The 22,833-nt window shown below is 34.6% G+C and overlaps 3 protein-coding genes across 4 annotated transcripts in view; 1 reads left to right on the plus strand and 2 right to left on the minus strand.

Moving 5' to 3' along the window:
* Oamb (Octopamine receptor in mushroom bodies) overlaps nt 1–8,669 on the plus strand; it is a 21,703-nt gene extending 13,034 nt beyond the window's left edge. Inside the window, exons 4-10 of one of the 2 annotated variants that reach the window (XM_018503370.1) lie at nt 299–397; nt 523–650; nt 1,923–2,060; nt 2,979–3,261; nt 4,952–5,113; nt 5,922–6,235; nt 6,879–8,669. In XM_018503370.1, the coding sequence (XP_018358872.1) occupies nt 299–397; nt 523–650; nt 1,923–2,060; nt 2,979–3,261; nt 4,952–5,113; nt 5,922–6,235; nt 6,879–6,993 (1,239 nt within the window). In that variant the 3' untranslated portion in view covers nt 6,994–8,669. The remainder of the gene's footprint in view (nt 1–298; nt 398–522; nt 651–1,922; nt 2,061–2,978; nt 3,262–4,951; nt 5,114–5,921; nt 6,236–6,878) is intronic. The other variant, XM_018503371.1, reaches the window with a different exon arrangement.
* A 1,887-nt stretch (nt 8,670–10,556) lies between these two features.
* Nucleotides 10,557–15,506, minus strand: LOC108758310 (facilitated trehalose transporter Tret1). Its single transcript, XM_018503187.1, has 6 exons — nt 15,279–15,506; nt 14,478–14,739; nt 12,871–13,031; nt 11,801–12,076; nt 11,360–11,607; nt 10,557–11,170 (listed from the first exon to the last, which is right to left on the minus strand). Exons 1-6 carry the CDS (start codon nt 15,361–15,363, stop codon nt 10,784–10,786), a joined length of 1,419 nt encoding a protein of 472 aa, XP_018358689.1. The 5' UTR covers nt 15,364–15,506; the 3' UTR covers nt 10,557–10,783.
* A 2,298-nt stretch (nt 15,507–17,804) lies between these two features.
* Nucleotides 17,805–22,827, minus strand: CPR16 (cuticular protein 16). Its single transcript, XM_018503203.1, has 4 exons — nt 22,772–22,827; nt 20,667–20,859; nt 19,372–19,685; nt 17,805–18,511 (listed from the first exon to the last, which is right to left on the minus strand). The coding sequence occupies exons 1-4, from the start codon at nt 22,778–22,780 to the stop codon at nt 17,999–18,001; spliced, it is 1,029 nt and encodes a 342-aa protein (XP_018358705.1). The 5' UTR covers nt 22,781–22,827; the 3' UTR covers nt 17,805–17,998.
* Between the last annotated feature and the right edge of the window lie 6 nt (nt 22,828–22,833).

Here is a 22,833-nt window from a genome sequence, read left to right on the forward strand (position 1 = left end):
ATATATATATATATATATATATTTGCTGAAGTATTTTATTCGCAATACTCAATTTCAGATGCATCGATTTTTCGTATTTTAGAAAATTGAACTAATAATAAAATGAGAAATATAAACTTGTGCGCATCGAAAAATAAAGAGAACGAAGTGAATATAAGCGAAGGAATGTGAATTTCTTCTTCAAAAGGAGAGATGCAATATATCGACTAATCGCATTAAGTTATCTATGCAATTATCGCATCTCTGACGCGGATTTTCTCGTTAATTGCCTCTTTTTTCTCCGTTTCCATAAATCCAGCTTATGTCGACGAAGAGGGCTAGATTGCTGGTGGCCACCGTTTGGGTTTCGAGCTTCGTTATCTGTTTTCCACCTCTAGTGGGCTGGAAGGACAAACGGGTGCGTACTAGCTACAACTAATCCGCCTTCGCGCTGTTATTTCGGAACGATTTTCAATCGACGTCTGATCGATCCTGGCCGGATTTAGTCTGCACGCGTTTTTAATCGCTTCTCTGTTCTCGTAGTCGCATACCACGTACAATGACACGTTTCCTCTATATGGCCCGTCCAACACCACCACTATACTCGTGCCGATGAAGCCATGCCCATGGATCTGCGAACTGACCAACGACGCCGGCTACGTTGTTTACAGGTAAGTCCCTCAAAGACCCTTGGCTTCTCATTATATACGTATTGGATTATGTCGCGTAATATTAATAGCGAGAAATTTACATAGATACTTTTTTTTTGCTTTATATATCGGAATATATTACCTTTTCATTATCCGGCTAAATACCAGAGTGCCATAAAAACGGCAAAATGTGTCGGGAAAAATTCTTTTAATGTCTTTCCTGCATTAAAGAGATATTATTCAATTTATCGGCGTAAAATTTTTTAATTTATTTCAACATACGTTATAGGATCAAAATATAGAATAAAAATCGTGTTTTAAATTACATCTTTTTATTTAAATATATAAAAAAAATAATATTGCGATAATTTTGAAGACAACAATTTCACCAATTAAAGACCTTAATTTTGAAGCAGACATATATATTGACATTTTCACAAGATAGAAACAATCTCTTTTTATATGAATCACTCCTGACATTTTACCTCTGTTTTAAAAATGGATGAGCCACTCGAGAAATCGCAGAATTATATTATAACAACAATATTATACAACATTACTCTAAATTAAATTTGAAATAATTGAATGAAACTCTATATAAGGGCAATGAGCTTAGCATGTTGTTAGTGCGACAATCTAATTTATTTATCCAAATCGAATTACAAATATATTCCATATGTTTCAGAATCGTTCTGTGAGAATCGAAACGTATGGAACATATTTGTAATTTGATTTTGATAAATAAATTAGACCATCCCACTAGGCTCATTCCCCTTGTATAGAGTTTTATTTAATTATTTATTTGTTCGAGCCTTAGGAGACTTTGTTAATTTTTAAATTTGAAATTTTATAGACTATAAGACTATCTCAATAATAACAGTTTTAAATTAAAAAATGTAAAATTTTCTAGCTCGAGATTGTTAAGCAAAAATTAATAAGTAGAAAGGTAAAAAAACAGAGATAAACAGTTTTACCTCTGTCACCGTATTATATACGTCAATTAGGATGTTATCTATATATACATTATACGATACCGATCAAAAAGCTAATATATAAACGACTGATACGTTTTGAGTGCTTGCCAGTGACACGTGTTTCTCGATTGGATTGTCTTGTCCATTATTAAAACCAATAGCTAAATTAATATTCGCGATAATATATAGTTTCATCTATGTATGTGTGTCAAACTGCACGAGCTGACTACACGTAAAAGTGTCCGATATGTTATCACGAAATGGGGAACTACGATTATCAGCAGTGTGACAGGAAATCACAATCGCAACTGTGTTGCAGTGCTCTAGGCTCCTTCTATATACCAATGCTGGTGATGCTATTTTTTTATTGGCGAATCTACAACGCCGCAGTTTCCACGACGAGAGCTATTAATCAAGGTTTTCGGACAACAAAAGCCTCGAAAATGCTTGGCAGCAGGTAAACTTCCGCGTCAGTTTTTTTTCCATAACTTCCGTTTACTTGACTAATAAATTTATTTTTTACAATCCTGTAATCCACTTTTATCACACATTTATTTGTGTTGCTTTTATGCGATCGATGTACAATGAATATTGTAAATATTGATCATTTTGCATCAATTACCTTTTTAATCGAGCATTCATATAAATTTAGAAAGTTTATATTAAGTTTAACATTTTTTTACATGTCTCAAACGATCCATCCAAATAGTTTTTGTGTTATATAGTTTAACACAAGATGAATATGTTAAAACACAAACATTATGTAAAAATTAACATTAAAAAATGTAACACTCTCTTAGAAATAAATTATAGAAATATATAATTTTCTTCAATAAAATATTATATTTATATATATTCTTCAATAAATTAATATGTACATTCATCTTTTATTTATTTATCTTAAAATTTATGCTTTAAAATTATATAATTTTTTGTACTTGTTCACTTACTTGTAAATCGTATTATTTTAAGAACTATTAAACATTAATTTGACACTAACATGTTAAAAATTTAAATAAACATATATATTTTTATAAGGACCAGTTTTAACACAAAAAAATACAAAACGGTTTTTACTGTGTATCTTATCACACGCTAATTATTCTACCAATATAATTTTTTAATATTATGTATAAAACAAATTATCATCTTTTATTATCATTCCTTTTTAATGAAATGGCACTGCAAATAAAATTTCCTACATTTTAATATGTTTTTCCACTCTTTGTTCTCTCGAGTCGTCATTTCATTCGCGGGTCTGTGGTTGAGCTTCTTCTCCGCGAGAGAAAGGAAGTCTTTTTATAGAAGCTTCATGCTGCCAACAGGCATAAAATGCCTATGCAAGAACACAACGCATTTTCCTATTCTTATGCAGGTTCGACGAACAAAGACTGACCTTAAGAATACACCGTGGCCGAGGTAGCGTCCACAACGGCAGTAACAACGGCAATTCGAGAAGTCCGGACTCGAGCAGCCGCAGCTCCGTGAAACGAGAAAAGATCAAGATCTCAGTCTCCTATCCCAGCACCGAGACGCTCAACACGAAGTGCAACACCCTCGAAAGGACACCGTCGAGATGTTCGCAAATCTCGGTCCATTATAGCAACGGACAGACGCAGACGCAGCTTTGTCCAGCCTCGCGAAACACGCATCTTAAGGTGAATTAGATCTTAATGAGTTCCATTTATATGACCAACCTGAGGATGTAATTAACTGCTTCAGATGCACGAATTCCTTTTTAATTTTCCGATCTTGTCCTTTTTTAAGAAATGGTGTTTTACTCCTTCAAGATTACATTCTTAACGTATAATTTTATCATTTCTATATCATAGAAACTATTTCGAAACGAACTATATTAAAGATTCATACATTTTTTATTACTGTATAATTATAATATAATAACACGAAGTTTGATCGAAAGATAGAATCTACGGCTCTCCGTTGGAAGTGATGTTGGACATGTGTAAATTTCACGTTCCAGCACTACATTCCTGATGACATGTTGTCGGTGCAATTTTAAGTGCATACGCTTTTTATTGGTGACTAATCGATGGCATTTTGCAAAATGAAACGAATCAAGGATCACTTTTTCGTTTAATAAAACCGAAGCACTCGTTCGATCGAACGTGGCTATCGAGCCGTATAAATTCACTCTTTTTCCTCTTTTCCCTCGCTGTTTTGTTTCACGAGGATCTCCGAGCTTTTATTTGCCGTTTAAATCGTCGATCGTGATTATTCTCCCGCATGTGAGTCGGTATCGTGCGGATTTACAGACGGATAAAACGAAGCAGGATATGGACACGTACCTGTTTTGTTGATGGCTTTCATGTCATGCGTAATCGTTGGTATCGATAAATATAAATATATATATATATACCCTTTAGAATTCTAATGTATTGTCGAAAATAAAGATCTACACAAACGATCAGGATAAAATAATGACTAGAATATCTCTGTGCTTGCGTCTAATTGTAAGTATGAATAATTAAATTTCCATTCCTGGCAGAAAACACGGAAAGAATGGTTTTGTTAAAAGATTTATAAATTTAGCTAGATACAAATCTAAAAATAATTTCATTAGATCATCAAAATAATTATGTAGACCGCACAAGCCAGTTGCTACACTATTAAATTCATAATCTCAAATTATATCCAATTTGAGTTGTTGTTAATTATTTCTATAGGTCGCCACTCCTACTCAATATGTCGTTAATTTAACTGAAATTATGGAATTAAATAATTTAACTCAAGGAATTGTAGATTAAATTTAACTCAAATTTAGTTTATTGTTCACTATAAATGCATATGTTAATAGGAACGTTGTTTATTTTGAAACTAACCGAAAAAATGGATTGATTTACATGTTGACTAAATTAAATAGAAGTTAATAAAATAAAAAAATATTTAATTCTTAGCATTATCTGTTGCTTTGATATTTAACAATGCGAAAGGTCAAAACTTTTTAGAGTATTGTATACATCCTACGCATTCATTTTAATAGTCGAATAAAAAATTATTTCCAGATCTATATATATTTGGTTAAATTTTTTAATGCTTCAGCAAAGTCATTGTTTCTGTATATAAATCGCACTGTACAGTAGTTATCTATTTCATGTTTCGTCCGTAAAAAAATGCGGGATATCGAATTTTCAGCCCAATATGATCACGTATTGTTATAGCGAGCTTTTGACAACAGTCTGGATGTTGCTCGTGTTCGTCATGAAAGTTTTACGGCGTCTGTAAATCTCGTGCGAAAGTGAATCTGTATTTTATAGGCGCACGTGATGTTTACGTGAGTGTGTGCGTGTGTCGGAGTCGTAAAGGCCGACTTGTTAAATCCCCTTTCAGGTCGGTGGTGTCAATAGGGTCGGCAGCAGCAAAAGAACAAGCAGGCGGAGCAGCTGCGAGAGTCAGGTGACCGGCGACGAGTTGTCGTTGCGCGAGATGACGCCGAGCAACGAGGAGAAGCCGCGAGTGATGAAGCTTGGCAAGAGAAACATAAAAGCCCAAGTGCGTTTCTCATGTCGGCTCGTTTTTATCGCTTTCACACTTTGGCTATCGAACCTATTTTTCAAATGTTCCATAAAAACGTACAAACAACATCCGATAATGTCGTAAGACTTCATATGACGGAAATTCATTTTTATCTCAGTCGGCGTAGTGATAACTAGTCGATTACTGTCGGAATTAATTTATACTGCGTAGACTGATCAAAATATGAATGCATATTATAAAAGAGATAACATACTTATTGTTGAAAGCAGAGTGCAAAGTTAATATCTTTCTCACTGTTAAATATTAAAAGATCAAATTTGAACTAATTTCTTAAGTTAAATAGCATTTTGTTATTTTGAACTTCCAAAGTGTATAAAATAAATGATTTTAATACAAAATATAAGGTTAAAAAAAACAATCATATCTAATAACCCATTTCTGTGGTTGAATCGCTTAGTTTTAAAGGAAACGGCATTCGTATTTTAAGGCATACATCAGTAAATAATAAACCGAATTTGAATCAAATTTAAAGCATTTCTTAAATTAAGCTGTTTAAATTATATTTTAGTTTTAGTTAAATTAAGAACATACTAATTGGAAGTACCGGCGGCTTATAATAATTATTAAAACTGATTCAAATTAGGGGGGTATAATTTGACATTATAATTTGATTGAATTTAAGTGCACTTTGTTAAAAGTAAACATTAATTTCAAGTTAATTTTATTATGATATTTTATTATAATACGCATTTATGTTTTAATAGAGTAAAGGATATTTAAAATATGTCGGTTGCCTCGATATTTGAGACCAAATTATACGCAGGTGAAGAGATTTCGCATGGAAACGAAGGCGGCGAAGACCCTGGGTATCATCGTCGGCGGCTTCATCTTGTGCTGGCTGCCTTTCTTCACCATGTATCTGGTGCGCGCGTTCTGTCCGAATCACATCCATCCAACCGTCTTCAGCGTACTGTTTTGGCTAGGATACTGCAATTCCGCAATAAATCCGTGTATCTATGCCCTCTTCAGCAGGGACTTCCGCTTCGCTTTCAAGAGAATCATCTGCTGCAAGTGCTCCTGCATACAACGCGCCAACACCTTGCGACGTGGCAGTGACGGCAGTCAATTGGCAATGAGGTCAGTGTTACAATTTGTATTACAAAATGGATGCATTCTGCTATTTATTTTTGCAAGCACGTATAAAGGAGACATTTAAATTGCAATTTGTATGACAAAATGCGTGAAACGGTATTGCATTCTACGGTTTATTTTTACGCGAATTTTGTCTCGTAAAAGAGAGGAAGTTTAAAAGAATTAATCATTTTGTCTATGTTTTAAATTTAAAAAAAAAAGGTTTAAATTTAGAAAATCTCTTATTATGTCAATATTATGGCGTATCTATCCGATTATCATCCGTATTTGTTGCATTTATACGCAAAGGAAGTTTTAGAAATACGGTCCATATAAAAGAAAATTCTTAAATTTCATCACGTTTTATGTACCGTAAACGGTGATATATATCATCAAGTTCTATATGGCGACCAAATGTTTTCATGAAAGTATTTTCCCTGGATTATATAATGCGCGATAAATTCGGTGGCTCGGTTCTAAAATAACCAATTTTGGTTAAATCGAGTTGAAGACTATGCTTCCTGAATATTTTTTAGACTTTAAACTCTAATTAGCTCGAGAGAGGTTTGCTGTTTTGTAAGAAATCTATAGAATGATATTCGCACCACCGGTATGTCTCACGGGAACGATTCTGCGTGTGTTCTCGTAGGAACGAACGAAGCCCGAGTTACTCGATTCGCACGGCTCAGCACGGGACCTCCATCGACGACTCGGATCCGGATCCGTCATTGGAGGCGAGCCATTCGCAGAGTGAGTCCAGATGATTGTAGCGACACGTCCGAGCTGGTACGCAGCGCGTCACCTTCAATCCCCGATCCTCGAAAGCGAGGATATTCTCATTCTGATGACGGTAGTGCTCCGAGAGCCGCGCTCGACACTTCCTCGTGGCCCTCTGCACGTCATAACGACGATGAGTCGCGGCCACTTTGACGCTTAGTGTGCCAACGTAAATCAGTTTCTCCATTCTACCAGACTAATGTTGCGTCAGCAGTTCCCGTAAATTAGAACACTCGGGTGAAACTGGAAACTCCCAGACTCTATCTCCGTCTCACCGCGAATGTACGAAATCGGTAGGCGAGTAACAGTCAGATAACAAGCGACAAGTAAGATGGGTGAGCAACGTGCCACTTGCTTAACTTGTCTCGTTACTCTGTCGTCGAAAAGAAAAAAAAACCGATGCTTAGCTTGTCTACGTATAATCTCGCTACAATGGCGACTTTACGCCAGGTCAACAGGGCTGTAATACTCGGGTAGTTTCTTGAGTGAGGTGAGCAAATAATTTACTGCTTGATCTGCTCCCTTGCTAAATCGCGTGATCTCGTAAGAATTCACACAAAATCAGCGGAGGGGTAAGTCAAGCAGAGGATTGCTTTCCTCGTTTTTTTTTGTCATCTACTACCGTTGGAAGGAAAGGAAAAGCAAAGAAAAAGGAAAGCAAGCTAAATGCTGTGCGATTTGCCTTTGCACTGTAATTGCGACGAAGTCGACGGAAACGGAGTACCAGGTGGAGCTTTGCGATACGCGTCTACGCGGAATTGGATTCCAGCGCGATAGACCCAGAACGCGGCGCTTCATCTGTAAGAAGCGAAAGAAAAAGAAGAAAAGGAAAAATCGACTTCCCTACGCAGATCTTATGTAGGAACGCGCTTCCTCGCGATAATCGTCGCTACGCTTCGATTTGTACTTTTGGGCTACGCGAGAAGCTTCGCATGCGGTTTATATCCTTCATAAACGACCGTCTTCTTGCGTCCGGTAGACGCAATAAATTATCCGACATAATTATGATGAATTCGGTCATTCACTGGTTAGTGCACATTTTTAAAAAAAGGCTGCTTTATATAAAGTATCTAAATGCATTGGCATTTAATACAATTAACTTTGATAATGAGATAATACGTGTATATTCTGTTAAATAACTTAATATCATTATTGGATATTTAATTGTTCAAAATCATGTACAGCAGCTTTTAGTGTGCATTAATCTAGTGTGATGCAAATGACCGAATTTGCTATTAGTATATACGTTACGTGTGTCCCGCGCAGATCACCGGAGAATGATCGGTCGTTTACTATACCAGGAGATGATAATCTCCAATAATTTCGAATAATATGTATGCAATCGGTGTGCCTTCTTTCGTCATCCCCGTAATAGAGTGCACCGTTTTTGCGACGAGAGAAAGTTATCCGCTCTCTGTTCTTCCAGACGCACAGAGTCATTTTGCAACGTTATTTATTTGTTTCGATATATGTTATTCGCACAAGCGAATTACACGTCGTGTAGCTTCTAGTCTCTCAGTCCGAAACCTATCCCGGTTTCGTGCGGACGATCGAATCGGCCGATCGACTCCTATAATTCGTCTTGATCGTTCGCAACGTCTGCATGGAAAGAATAATTTTGATGAAGTATTTAAAAATTTAGTTAGATACAGATATCAAAATAATTTTGTTAAACCATCAAAATAATTACGTATACCATTGGAAAATTTATGTTAAACTTAACATACTTCACATATTCCAAACGGTCCACTTAATTTTATCTATTCATTTAACACAAGATGAATATGTTAGGAAGTAACGCAAATATGTATTATTTAAGAATATAAATACAAAAAAGAGATAATACAGATACAATTTGTAAATAAACCGTAGAAACGTATTTTTTTCAGTAAAATTAATATTTGTGATATATTAAACTAATACATATTTATTTATCTTAGAATTTACGTTTTAAAACCAAATTGTGTTATTTTGACACTAAGAAATATTGAATATCAATTTAACGCAAACTATTTAAATAACATAATCACATTGTGTTAAATTAATACTCAAACATGTTAAAAGAAATTCAACGCAAAAGTTTAACAAGGACTTGAGTGATTGGACCGTTTTCAACACAAACACGAGATATTTTTACAGTGTAAAAATCTCAAGCAATGCTGCAAAAAATTTAACATTCTAGCCAGTTTGAGCGTTTTATATAATTATTTTGATGCGTCAACAAAATTATTTTTAGAACTGTATCTAACTAAATTTTTAGATATTTCAACAAAATTGTCCTTTCCATATGTCTGTATGTGTGTGTGTGTGTGTGTGTGTGTGTGTATTTTTGTATGTGTGTTTGTGTGTGTATTCCGCCACGCATTCGTCCTACGTCGTTATCGAAGATTTGCGCATTGAGAAATTGAGAATCATCGAGAAATAATTCTCAAGCCGGGAAAGAAAGTACACTGTGAGAAAAAATATAGTCAATTTTAATAAATATTTAGTTCAATACTGCCAACTAAACATTTACTTATAGTAAATAAATATTTGTTCAGTAAAAAAAAATTATTGTTAAATCAAATTAACATTTCTTGTATCAAATAAATATATCTTTATATTTAGTAAATATTTAGTTGGCAGTATTCAACTAAATATTTATTAAAATTGACTATATTTTTTTTAGTGTAGAAGTTGGACAATCGGCTCGCGTCCGATCGGGAACAAACGTCTGACAGGCACAACGACAGACAAACGAGTGACGCAGACCTCCTGTGTACATATCGATATCTATTTGTGCGCAACAACACGCTAAGTATGTCGTTACATCTTCTATATGAACCGATATTCACGTGCACGTTCGCATAAATCGGCGTTTCTCCTCCCCTTCCCCTCCCCTCCATTCTCCTCCATCTTTCTTCTTTTATTCATTCCAGCGATTCTCCGGAATGCATCTGAAATAAGATCGCAACTCTTCGCTGCCATCGATCTATATGTTTCTTTTTATCCCGCGTGTATCAATTGTACGGCAAACATTTGCACCGCGTCGTCGTCGCCGCGCATGCAAAATGCACATGTATTACTTTATACAATGGAGCAATGTCGCGATATTGTGCTGGGCGACGCCACGTCTTAAGAAAAATTCGACGTCTCGTTCTCACGGAATCTTCCGGATTTATTCTCCCTTCTGATCGCTGTCATAGCTTTGCGCAACTGTAATTCAACAGGGGCGGCGAGACGACCGATCGATTTAAAGAAAAAAATTGCGTGATTCATGTATTATGTGATATCGTATAAATAAGTAAAAAAGTATCACGGATGGAAATAAATATATGAGTATAAACAAATCCGTGGTCTCTTCCACAATTTGTATTACATACGCTCGGAAATTCAGCGATGCAGCACGACTCGTTTTATGGTACGTATTAAATCAATACTATTAAAAATTAAAAAAAAAGAAAGGATACCAGAATTCTCTGTTTTATAACATCGTATAATTTTTTTTAGATATATCTAGTTATCTAAAAAATGATTGTTTATATATATCGCTAAAGTTTACCCTCAATTAAGAGTATTTTCTGTAATTATATATGATTATACCAGGAGCACAACTTACCCCCCCTCTCTCCGTGAATATTCCTTTCTAGATTTTAAAATCACGTCTGGAAGTAATTAAGTTATTATAATTACGCGCTACTGCAGGTGACTTATAAAATATTCATGATATACAAACGAGTTACAACCATACTTCTACAATTGAACATTTCGATTCAGTGATTATTTTATTAAGTTTCGTTATGTTTCCCTCGCTACTGGATCTTTCGTCGGGATCCTAATTTGCGTCCCGTACAACTCGATCTGAATCTCCTCGAAGCTTCTGCCCTTCGTTTCCGGCACCATCACAGAGACAAATATGGTTCCGATTAAACTTATCATGCCGAATGTAGCGAATGACGAGGAGATTCCCATGAGATTCACCATGTCCTGAAAGTACTTTGTCACGAGAAAGGCCAACGTCCAGTTGCACATCACGGCAGTGTTTGCCACGCTCTTCACGTTGTTTGTGAACAACTCCCCAACCATCAACCATGGTACGGGACCAAAGCCGATACTGAAAATTACGATGAATATTGCGAACGAGAGCAGAGGGATCCAGGAGAAGTTCGAGAGGTCGTGAGAGCTCTGAAACAATCGAGAGAAAAGCAAATCAATCTAATTAAGAAATTTTAATGTAGAAATATGAAATTGCAAACTGATATACGATTAAAAATTATTATTGATAATCATTAATATTTTTAATCAAATATTTAAAGAATTACAAATTTGTAATTAAAATTTGTATTTATATTTAATTAATTAATAGCTTGTTACCTGGAAACGAAAATACCCTGACATTGTGAACATACAAACTGCCATCACTGACGCACTGATGAATAATAATAGCTTTCTGCCGACGCGCTCAATCAAAACGGTCGAAAAATAGGTAGCAATCACTTGTACGGTACCCATTATTACTGATGACGTAAATGAGCTCAGAATTGAGCCCGCATCGTCGAAGATCTTTTTTGCGTAGAATATCAGAATGTTAACACCGGAGAGTTGTTGGAAAAACATTAGACCTGAAACATTAAACATTGAATTAAAGCTAACATAATATATGTTTAATTCAATGTTTAACGTTTGTGTAATATACCTAAACAAAATCAGATAAAGTTGATAAAATTAAAAAATAGAATAATTAGTTATTGCAATGAAAACATTCAGTAATCGATTTAATTCGCAACTAATTACTAATTAAACTAAATCTTTTACCGAGTATAATGAAGGTCGTTCTTTTATAATTCTTCAAATCCGAAATATTGGGTTCGATTTCTCGCATTTCTGAGGCTTGAAGCTTGAGCCTGGTCAATTCCGCTTCAATGTTAGAACGACTTCTCCTGAAGTGTTTTAGCACAATATTTGTCTCGTTCTTCTGTCTCTGCATAACCAGCCACGCCGGTGATTCCGGTACGAATGGGAAGAAAATCAAAAGCAAAGCGGGCACCACGGAACAAAGTATCGCGATGACATGCAAGCTATCGGTAAAAGCTGCAAACGTCACCGCTTATCATTTCAGGAAAGTTATACAGTCGTGTGTAACAACTAGAATTCTCGCGACTTGAAGTTCATCTATCATTACAAACACCTTCAAACTATGTACAATAAAGTCAAGTTCTTTATAATGACATCTTCCTTTAATTCTTTGTGTCATTAGATATCTGATATTACAGATGTTTAAATAAAGAGCTATGTTTACATATTGCAGTAAATTAAAACTGAAAAAAGTGAATATTCAACTAAATAATTTTTTATAAAGCTTTTTTATTATTAATGTCAATTATTTTACATCAGTTTGGCCAATTAATATATCATTGTTATAATAGAATACAATATACATTCGAGAAAACAATATACATTTTAATCAATGTGTCTCTGACTTTAATTGTAGATTTTAGATGCTTTCCAGCAACGAAACACAATAATATATAATGTCAACTCATAACTGAAATGTTGCTTAGCTTTTTTATTTCATTGCCAGAGTGAAATAAAGAAAAGGTTTTGTATACCTACGTCCGAATATATTTGAATATAATCTTAAAACCTCTTATCAGAGTATCATTTCTAGGAAAATAAATGGTAATAAAATGTAAAAATTTCGTATTCATAAAGTAACATAAAAGAACGACACAGTCGAACATAGCATTTTAGCTGCGTACGTTTGTATCAGTTGAAAAGCACGGAATTGTGTTACATAATGTTGCTCGAAAGGATTGTAGAGTATCAAAGACATGGCACATGTCATAAAATTATCCAATGTTATATTTAGGAAAGTGCTTCTTTACCAGTAGAATATGCGAAGAGAATTCCGACGGTAATCTGCAATTGAAAAATGATGCCAGGCAAGCCTCTAATGTTCTGCTCGGCAATCTCAGAAGCGAACATGGGAACAACGACAGATGCTGCACCGCATGCTGCTCCCGCAACAAACCGAGCCAGGAAAATCCTTTTGACGGAAAAACTCGATTACGTAATGTAAATAGAAAATCGATGAAACCGTACGGTAAAGTCGCTATCGCTGACTGGGAATGCAGTCAGTGCAATTAATGGAAACGTCCATGGCGGACGGCAGACTTCAACGAAAGATTTCGTTTATTAATTGTTTAGACTTATTAATTTCTCTGCCACTCTTATAGAAATTTAATATCGGCCAATTTATTACTGAAAGACAGCAATTAATTAATTTAAAGGAGTAATTAATTACTTATTTGGAGTACTAAAAAAAGTATTGAACAACAATTAAATATTTAATATTTAAGATAAGTAATTAATTTCTGTCTTTTAGTATTAAATTGATCAGTATTAAGGAGAGTAATTGAGTAATTTTCCAGCTTTAAAAAAATGGAGTCATCTGATCTTTCTTATTTTTTAACACGAGAATATAAAGCATGCAAAATGCCATTGCTATCTTCTAAAAAATAAATAATTAACAAAATTTTAGCAGTAATATTGTAATTTGTTATTAAAAAATTTTCTTTGTAATAAAAATAAATATTCACGTGAAAAATATTGAAGACAAATCGTTTATAACAATTATTTAAATTTAATTTAAAAATTAATAATTTTTACGGAAAACGACGTTACCATGTTTCCATTAATGTAAAAATATGGCAACGTTATATTTAAAGATATAGTGACGTTATATTTAAAGAGAATTGAACATTTTATACCCTTGCACGAAAATGATATGGTAAAACTTTATTTTTTTAATTCCAAAATGTTCTTAAATTCTGTTCTTTTATATCTATGATTTCTCTTCAAAATTTTTATATTTTGTTTACAATTAAGTTACTTAAAACCTTCCTTCTCATAGGAATTTGAGCTACTTTAGAAAATTATTTAAAGAAAATTGCACAGTCCAAAAATTAAAAAAATATGAGTGCCTACGTATTACCTATTTATTCTCAATATGTATTTGTGTGTGTGATTGAATCCTTAAATTATATGAAAAGATTAGAATATCTCTTTAAATTGGCTAATAACATTAAATTTCTGTACGGGTAATTGAATCATTGTGTAAATTAACGATCCGTTGAAGATAGGAATTGGATATATATTATTTTTTATTTTGGTGTAATATTTGGTATTTTCTGTTTACAACACACACACACAACACACACACATGCCAGCGAAAAAAATACGCGCGTTAATATTTTACACGAAGCGTTCTTTTCCAATATAATATAATTCCAAATATAGGACTAGAATTTCATTATTATTACCACGAGAATAAAAATACTGAATGAAATGCTGAAGTCAAACCGTATAATCTACAATGAATCCAAACAGAACACATGATATTAAAATGATTCCAAAATGGTTACTATTTTGATCATTTATGATTCATTTTAATATCATTTTGGCTTGTTATTCTGTTTGGGAACCTTCTTACCATATTTTACTCTGTGCAAATCCGATGATATACCAACAAAGAAATAAAGGCACGGTCGTCATCCAAATCATCTTCTTCCGACCAATCCTATCCGCAAACATTCCCGTCGGAATAGCAGTTGGAATAGCACCAAGAGGGACCAAAGAAGAAATCCAGGAGCCTTCCTGATCGCTGACAGACAGCGTATCGTTCGTGTTATAAAGTGGCAAGGCGGACGACGTCCATGACAAATATGTGCCAATCGAGAACGCGGCGAGTGTCGCTAAGCGGTAACAGAAAGTAAATGTCAGACACATTCCATCTTGTAAAATTCCTCTTGAGGAATATTCTATTTGATCTGTGTCGCGAAATATTTTATCTTCGACAACGTTCTGTTCTGAGAATTCTTTCTCTTCACGCTACTCTTGATATCTTCCGCTCGGAGATATCCCATAGGTACGCAGCGACGAGAACGCAAAGTTAAATTACAGTCAGATGTCTATCGAGAGAGTTTTAACTAGAGAGACAAACTTTCGATTAAATTAAGAGACGCGAAAATTAATGCAGCAATCGCGTGTAATAGCTTTGAGCTTTTTTTTCCAAAGTCGCTTTGAAGCTCCCAGAGGGAGCTACATAAATGAAGGCAGATTTACACCGTTTTTTATGACCGTTAAAATCTATCTGTCCCCTCTAAGCGCTCATACGCTGGATTCTGTTTTTCAACTATCTCGCTTCTATTAAATATTCATGCGTAAATGCAGTCACATCTCAATATCGTGCGAGTTCGCGAGAGGATTAAACGCCCACCCACACAAAACTCACCCACAAGCACGCCCACGTATTGCGCGCATTTCGAAGTCGGTCGCTCGCACGACGATCTCTCGTCACTCTGTGCAATTAAAACCATTGTGCATGTACGAGAATCGAGCGATCACTTTAGCCACTTAAAACACTGCGCAAAATCGAACGGTGCTCGCCATCGATACTCTGCACGTGTGCGCGCCAATGCGATGGTCCAACGGCATTAAAAATAATACGTCATCCATCGAATACCGCAGACCGACTAATTCTAATTCACGTTCTTCCGCGGTGAGACTTTCTTATCAGCACCCGTACCGATATCGGCGATTCGGTTGTAACCCCAGCGCTTACGTCATGGCCAGAGTCGAGTCTTATATCAAGTCAGAAGTAATCTATGTACTATTATCTGTAGTATTATATCTTCGCCTCGATATTTTACGCATCTCTCAGACTCAAGCGATATAATTGTGTGCGAATAAGTTCATCTGCCGCTATTCAGACTGCGTTTGTGTTACTTTGGTGACGACGTTTGAAACGTCGCTTTTCAACGCGTCCACTTCCGTTTTCATGACGCGCTCAGTTGAACAAATTGCGTAAGAGGTGTTGTTTCTCAAATTCAAGTATATTATTTAATCCTTTCGCGAGAACAGAAATACTGACACTTGATATTTCGATAATTCATCCCAGAACATGACTGAATCGTATAATAATATTACCAACAATCATAATAATAATAATATAATCATTATAACAATAATTTAACTTATTATATGTAAAAATATCTTTATGAACGTAATTTTTACATGTCTAAAAAATTCATTAAGAGATATTTGAAATTCGAAGATACAACGAGATTTTAAAGAGAAAACGTAAAAATGCCTGCGTAATTTATTGAAAATTTATTAAATTTATTGAAAATTGCGTATAGTAAAAATTTAATTTTTTAAATAAAATTTAATTTCCTTTTTAATTCTCTTAAGAAAATAATTTACATTTTCAATAAAGATATGGGTAATTATTCAGTTTAGCTACCGCACCTCAAAAATCAATGAAATTAGGCTTATTCAACGCGTTTTTGCATGAAACGAAAGAATCTGACAGAAAAAAGTGTCGCTCTGCCCTGCGAATTGAGATATTAAGCGTTAAAGTTAACAACTATTGAGATTAGGAAATCTGTCACAGGGGTAAAATAAGGTCTATAATTGTACTGTTCTATATAGGTTTCGACTTTCCACGCGAAGCGACTCTCACTCCCGACTCTCACCCCTCTCCCCCCTGCAAAGGGGCGCACAACTTCTATAATTGTAGTTATTGAAGATAGAAAATCATGTAGACGGTGGAGTGTATAGATTAGTGCCTATTGGTTCGGGGCGGCTACGCAGTGGCCCTCATTTCGCGTAGAAAGTTGTAAATCCATGTCGTTTCGCGTTAAAAAAACCTAACCCTAAAAAAAGCCAACTCATTTTTTGATGCGAGATGGCCCTCATTTCGCGTAGAAGATTGTAAACCTATGTAGAACTTTGCTTCTTGAATGTACTTTCCACGCGAAAGTAAAAAATGGGTTAGGGTTGGGTTAGGGTTAGGTTTTTTAACGCAAAACGACATGGATTTACAACCTTCCACGCGAAATGAGCGCCATCTCACACCAAAAAAATGGGTGAAAAACGATTTTGTGTCGCAGTATTTTGCGACAGTGACAGATTTCCTAACCTCAATAGTCGTCAACTTTAACGCTTAATATCTCGGCTCACAGGGCAGAGCGACACCTTTTTTTACCAGATTCTTTCGTTTCATGCAAAAACGCGTCGAATAAGCCTAATTTTATTGATTTTTGAGGTGCAGTAGCTAAACTGAATAATTACCAAGATATAAATATTTAAAAATATTGCACACATTAAGTTATAAGTATAAGTAAATCTATTGCAATTATTTATTTGGTTTATTCATTTTATACAGAAATAATCGAGAGAGAATAAAGAAGAGACAGGAGAATGTAAAGATAACAGTAGTAGACTGCATTTTTCTTCTGTATTTACGTAATGTAATCAATAAGTGCAATCTACTAACAATCTTGAAAACATGACATCATTAACGCTTTTCGATTGTCCTAAAAACAATAAAAGAAGAATATTCACGAAACGAAAAATAATTTACTTAGTCGCGATTGAGCTCGCGCATAGAGTAAGCTTACCATTACAAAAAAAAATAAAGTTAGGAAGATACTCGAATACGAATCAAGTCCATTCCTTCGCGTTTCCGCAAGAACAATCATTGAACAAACTCGAGAAGCATTCGTGTAATGTTTCCTCAAATTCCCGACACCGATACTTATTACGCGAGACGATACATTTGAATGCAAATCTTCGTTTTGCTTCTTTCGTATCGCGAGTATTTATCAACAAAAGCAATCAAAAGCTATTATTTAACGACTCTTGATTGTTTTTATTAAATACACGGGTATATATGAATTTATTTTATTTTTTCATCTTTTTATCTCTTAATTGAAGTGAATTTTTTAATAATTAAATTTACAAAAATATATGCCGTTTCTTTTTAGAAAGCTTTAAAAAATTCAACAATATATTTTATTCTTTATTCTTCTACGAGATTGAGATCCGCTAACTAATTGGAAATTCAAGAAAGAAAATTGTATACGGTATTAATATTTGATACATGACATCGCGCTTCGAAGATGAACTTTTACGCCCCATGGGACATTTTCTACGATGCCGACATGATTATCACTTCGCTTCGGGTAAATTAGTTGCCATGACTCTGAATCCATTGTGATCGGCGATGTAATGCACCTGCTGAAGAATTCCATTGGGATCGATGTAACTATAAGCTCCCCTAGTGGTACCATCGAGCGACCTGGATTCGGTTTTGGCGCTCGAGTCTCCGGTATAACTGTAATCGTATTGGCCCAGAGAGTCCTGGGTGTGATGCAGCGAGCTGTGAAGTAATCTGTAAGGCAGTACCGGAAGTACATAAGGTGCAGGCAAGGCTACCCGTTTCTGGATATTGGAGAGCGGCAGCAGCTTCCCCAGATGCAAGGCGTTCTGATTAGATGTTCGTTCGTCATCCTTGAGAAACGTGTTCTCCCTTAATGACGTCGTGGTAGGTAATGACGAAGCAATGGTGGTGATGGTGGGACCCGAAGACGTGGGCGATACCTTCGAGAGACTCGGATCCGGCTTGGGAACATTGATTCTCTCTGCCTCCGATCTTGACAATAAGAATGGATTGTTGGTAGCCTAAAAAAGAAGAATCGAATAAAAGAAATATGGACATAGTATACGAAAAGAAGTTACTAAACGTTATTTTAACATTGGATAGATATGAATTTATTTGGAACGTAAATTGGAATATTTTATAATAATATTATAAAATGTCATTTTATAATATTAGTTTAAATTACTTTATACAATATGTTGATTACATTCTATTAACCCATTAAGGCCCATGCCTAATACAGCAGTGATAGCGCCAAACTGGATACGTAATTCATAGCATAAGCGAAAAAAAAACCCGTTTATAACCATTTTTTGCATAAACAAAACACCAGATCGAAAAAATACCAAGAATAAAAATTTCTTGTTTTCGAATATAGAATCGAATTGCACTTTTAGTTTTTAAAAAATGGGCATTTTTAAACAATCTGTTTTAACAATTATTATTTAAACAATCAGTTTTGTAAAACGAAAAAATACGGGTAGTTTTATTTTCGCTTATGCTATGAATCATGTATTCGGTTTGGCTGTATTAGGCATGGGCCTTAATGGGTTAATCACAATTCACATTTTTAGATCAGTAGAATTTTTGTATTGTTATAAAATAATATAGAGAAAAACTGTATGTATATATTTTTTATTATTTATTTTATTGTGTTATTATATTGTTTTATGTTTTTATTATTTTTTATTAATTTTATTTGTGATAAAAAATTTTATATTTTTATCGAAATTCTTTTATTAAGCAAAAAATTCCACAGCGATTGCGGTGCTATAAATTCGTATATATAAAAGTACGTAGATTTTTTCTTTTTACTGTCGCGTTTCCTATATATTTATATTCGAGTAAACTTCAATTGAGATTGTCGGCGCAACTTACACACCTCTATTTCTCGCGTTTTCGAATTCAGCTCGGCTTTGCTGTTGTCGTCCGGCTGGATTTGGGCGAAGCTGAAGTACGACGGTAGGATTTTATACGACAGAAGATTCTGATCTTGCCAATTGGCCTGATGCGACTTCTGCAATTCTTCAAGATGATTTCTCTTCGCCGCGGCGACTTCTGGTGTGTCCTGTATAGTTTGCAACTCATCCTTTGGTGGTTGCGGCAGATTGCTCGCGCTGACTCTAAATCCGTTCTTATCATCCGCCGTATACGAGACCGTTTGCAAAACTCCATTTGCATCAATATAGGAATATCCTGAGGGCACAAATAGAAATGATACTCTTCAACGATAGGTACTATTACATCTAGAGAACGTTTGTTCATGTAGGAACCTATTTACGTTCTAATCTATTACGATCTACTGTTATTAGTATATGTTATTTGCCATAATTATTGTGGCTGTTGCTTTAGTAAAATAGCATTAATTAGGTAAATCTTGTTTCAGTGATTACGTATATATTCACACAATTTCGCGCGCGCTACATTATGCATCGTGCACATATCGTGAGTCATCACATTGCAATCGAGAGAGATGCGATCCTAACTCGCAACCGCACATTGTCATCCGAAGAAATTTGCAGGGACATGCGGCGTATGGGCGTCTTTCTTACATCATGCTGATGAGCGTTAGCGAAAGATTCACTCGCGAACGTAGGCCGGTAATACACCTTTTGTAACACACTTCGCAAAAGAATGCATTCCATTTATGCACTTGCCGCACGCTCATTAGATCACGAATCGTGACAAGCTTTGTCATCCATTGAGAATAAATTTCGTTTTATGTTTAAAATATATATATAAAAAGCCAAAATATATATATAAATATATATATAATTAAAGAGCCAAAACCAGCTGTTTGAGTACACATAAATGTCTTTATTCTCATGTGAATAACAATAACAAAATCATAACCGACTTTAATTACATTTTTGAATAGGCTTATTTATATGTAATTTAGAATTAGATTTCATATTATAATATAAGGACCCAAAAAGAAGAATTGAAACGTTTATGATTTTATTATTGTTATTCACACGAGAATAAAGACATTTATGCGCACCCGAACAGCTAATTTTGGCTCTTTTATATACGTTTTATTGATTCGTTCGAACCTCTTTTCATTGGTTTGTTTTACGTTTACGTAGAACATCCCAGCTTTGAGATTGGTAAACTCGATAAAAAACTCTTGTATTAAAATGCCAAAATGTGTAAATTTGTAAATTTTAAAAAACTCACCACCCTGCGTGACGCCGTTTAAGGTAGTTTCCGCTTTGGCGTGATGCGGCCCTGTGAAGGAATATTGATAAGATCCCGATCCGTCTTGTATGTGATACTGTCTTAACGGCGAAAGGGCCGGTATCGGACTTAGCCAAACATTGGCGAGCGGCGAAGCGATGGATCGTCCGATGACGAGGCTGCACAAAATTGTCTGCAGAAGAATACGACAATTATTTCGTTATCCATAACATCATTAAATTATTATTGGCGTATTAACGCTAAGCATGCAACCAAAAATATGATAAACTCGCAAAAAATTGTCATTGGTGAAGACTCACTAAATGTTTATATCGATTAGCGACAAGTACACACCGTGAAACACGATTATTAATGAAATCCTCCTATTGGTGATTATCTCAATATTTAATGTAAATAAAAATGTACCAATTTCCATTAATTTGAAGTACCGAGTAATTTAACTTACAATTATATTGTGATAGAAATTATTAAATTATATTGTGCGATAGAAATGATAAAAAATCTACAGCTCGAATTAAGACTGTGTAACATGCAATTAATTTGTTACGGTTATTATATTCCAAACAGAAATTCTGTTTATTAAGAAGTTCATTCTAAACAGCGATTTGTCTTAAGAGTTCCATTTCGTAAATGAGATGCGTCTCGTCACCGCGAGTAGCTACGCTTATTAACCGATTAATGAAATAATATATCAGCTGCGACAGCTATGCTGTAGACGTGAGCATATAACTGTCATTATACAGGCAGGTATAATTTTCTACACAAGATATTGCTATTATATAGGAAGGCACACGCGATAACATTAGTCGTGGTTACGGGAGAAGACTATCCCTTCACCTCCTCTCGATTAGCATATAACTCATCGATCGCGGAAATTCGACTCGATACGCGGCTTCCCCGAACAATCGAACTGCATTTGTCATGATGTTTTTCCGCGAAACAAAGCCATATTCCTTCAATTGCAACGTATCCAGGACTTCGACCGCCAGTGAGCAACCACAATTGTGTATTGCGGTTTCTGTTAAATCAATAGTTATTACCGGGAAATAGCGAGTTAGTCAATGCTCGCGTTGAAATAATACTATGGAAGCAGTTACTGTCATACTAATGTCATACTAATGTGAATTCTGCTTCAAAATATACTCGGTTAATTATAAAATCGATACTCAAAATGTGTCAGACGTCCGTCTTTTCTTGGAAGATTTTTGCGGTTCATACCGGATACACAGTAAATTGAATTGTATAAAACTTTCATTTCATCTCAAACCTTTGTCAAACGCGATGTAAAACGAGAAAAGTTTATTCTTCTACCACGAAAGTAGACGGCAGAATTAAATTAGAGACGCTCACGGGAGCAAAATACTTCAAATTATCTTGAAATTAATTACAAGTTGGTCAAAGGAGACGTACATAAAATTATCCTGGATACAAGAATGCTAAATATGAATTATACTTAATCGATTAACATTGCATCACGTTTAATTATTTGGGGAGCACAAAAATTCAGCGTGCAATTTCACTTTTTTGTTAATGCATGAGTACGTATCGAATTTTAAACGATAAAATCTTTTTTATTTTTGTGTGAATTTCGTGAAACCTCAAAAATTCTACCTTTAAACAATAAAGAACAGTTTTGTACAGATTTTTTCACTTTTACATTTTTAGCGAGAATCTTATAAAACATTGAAAAAAGAGTCTGGTTATCAAATATTAAATGAAATAGTTTGAATTAAATATTCGGTTAATATAACAAAAAATAATTTTACTTTTCTAAATATTTATTAATTATTTAAATTAAATATTCGGTTAATATAACAAAAAATAATTTTACTTTTCTAAATATTTATTAATTATTACCAAACGTTAATTGATTACATTATTATGTTTGATAATACCTACTAAATATTTAAAAAAATAAAATTGTTTTTTATTATATTAACCAAACATTTGATTGAAATTATTTCACTCAACATTTGATAGTTATTACCAGATTTTTTTCCAATGCCCAGTGGTGAAAAAGGTTAAAAAATCATACATTGATAGAAGAGTTAAACTACTCAAAATTTAAAAAAGAATTCACTCACGAATATCATGATCGTCCTCGGTTGGATGAGGCCGCCGGTGAACCGTCGCTCGATCGTGGCTA

This window comes from Trachymyrmex cornetzi, unplaced genomic scaffold (assembly GCF_001594075.2).
Source record: "Trachymyrmex cornetzi isolate Tcor2-1 unplaced genomic scaffold, Tcor1.1 scaffold156, whole genome shotgun sequence".
Classification (NCBI taxonomy): domain Eukaryota; kingdom Metazoa; phylum Arthropoda; class Insecta; order Hymenoptera; family Formicidae; genus Trachymyrmex; species Trachymyrmex cornetzi.

Coding starts and splice junctions, on each gene's coding strand:
- LOC108758310 (XM_018503187.1), bottom strand. CDS start 15,363: ATGGTTTTAATTGCACAGAGTGACGAGAGATCGTCGTGCGAGCGACCG. Junction 14,740..15,278: donor ATACGTGGGCGTGCTTGTGG/GTGAGTTTTGTG, acceptor GTTACCGCTTAG/CGACACTCGCCGCGTTCTCG. Junction 13,032..14,477: donor TTTGCACAGAGTAAAATATG/GTAAGAAGGTTC, acceptor TTCCGTCAAAAG/GATTTTCCTGGCTCGGTTTG.
- CPR16 (XM_018503203.1), bottom strand. Junction 19,686..20,666: donor AAACGGCGTCACGCAGGGTG/GTGAGTTTTTTA, acceptor TTGTGCCCTCAG/GATATTCCTATATTGATGCA. Junction 18,512..19,371: donor CGAAAACGCGAGAAATAGAG/GTGTGTAAGTTG, acceptor CTTCTTTTTTAG/GCTACCAACAATCCATTCTT.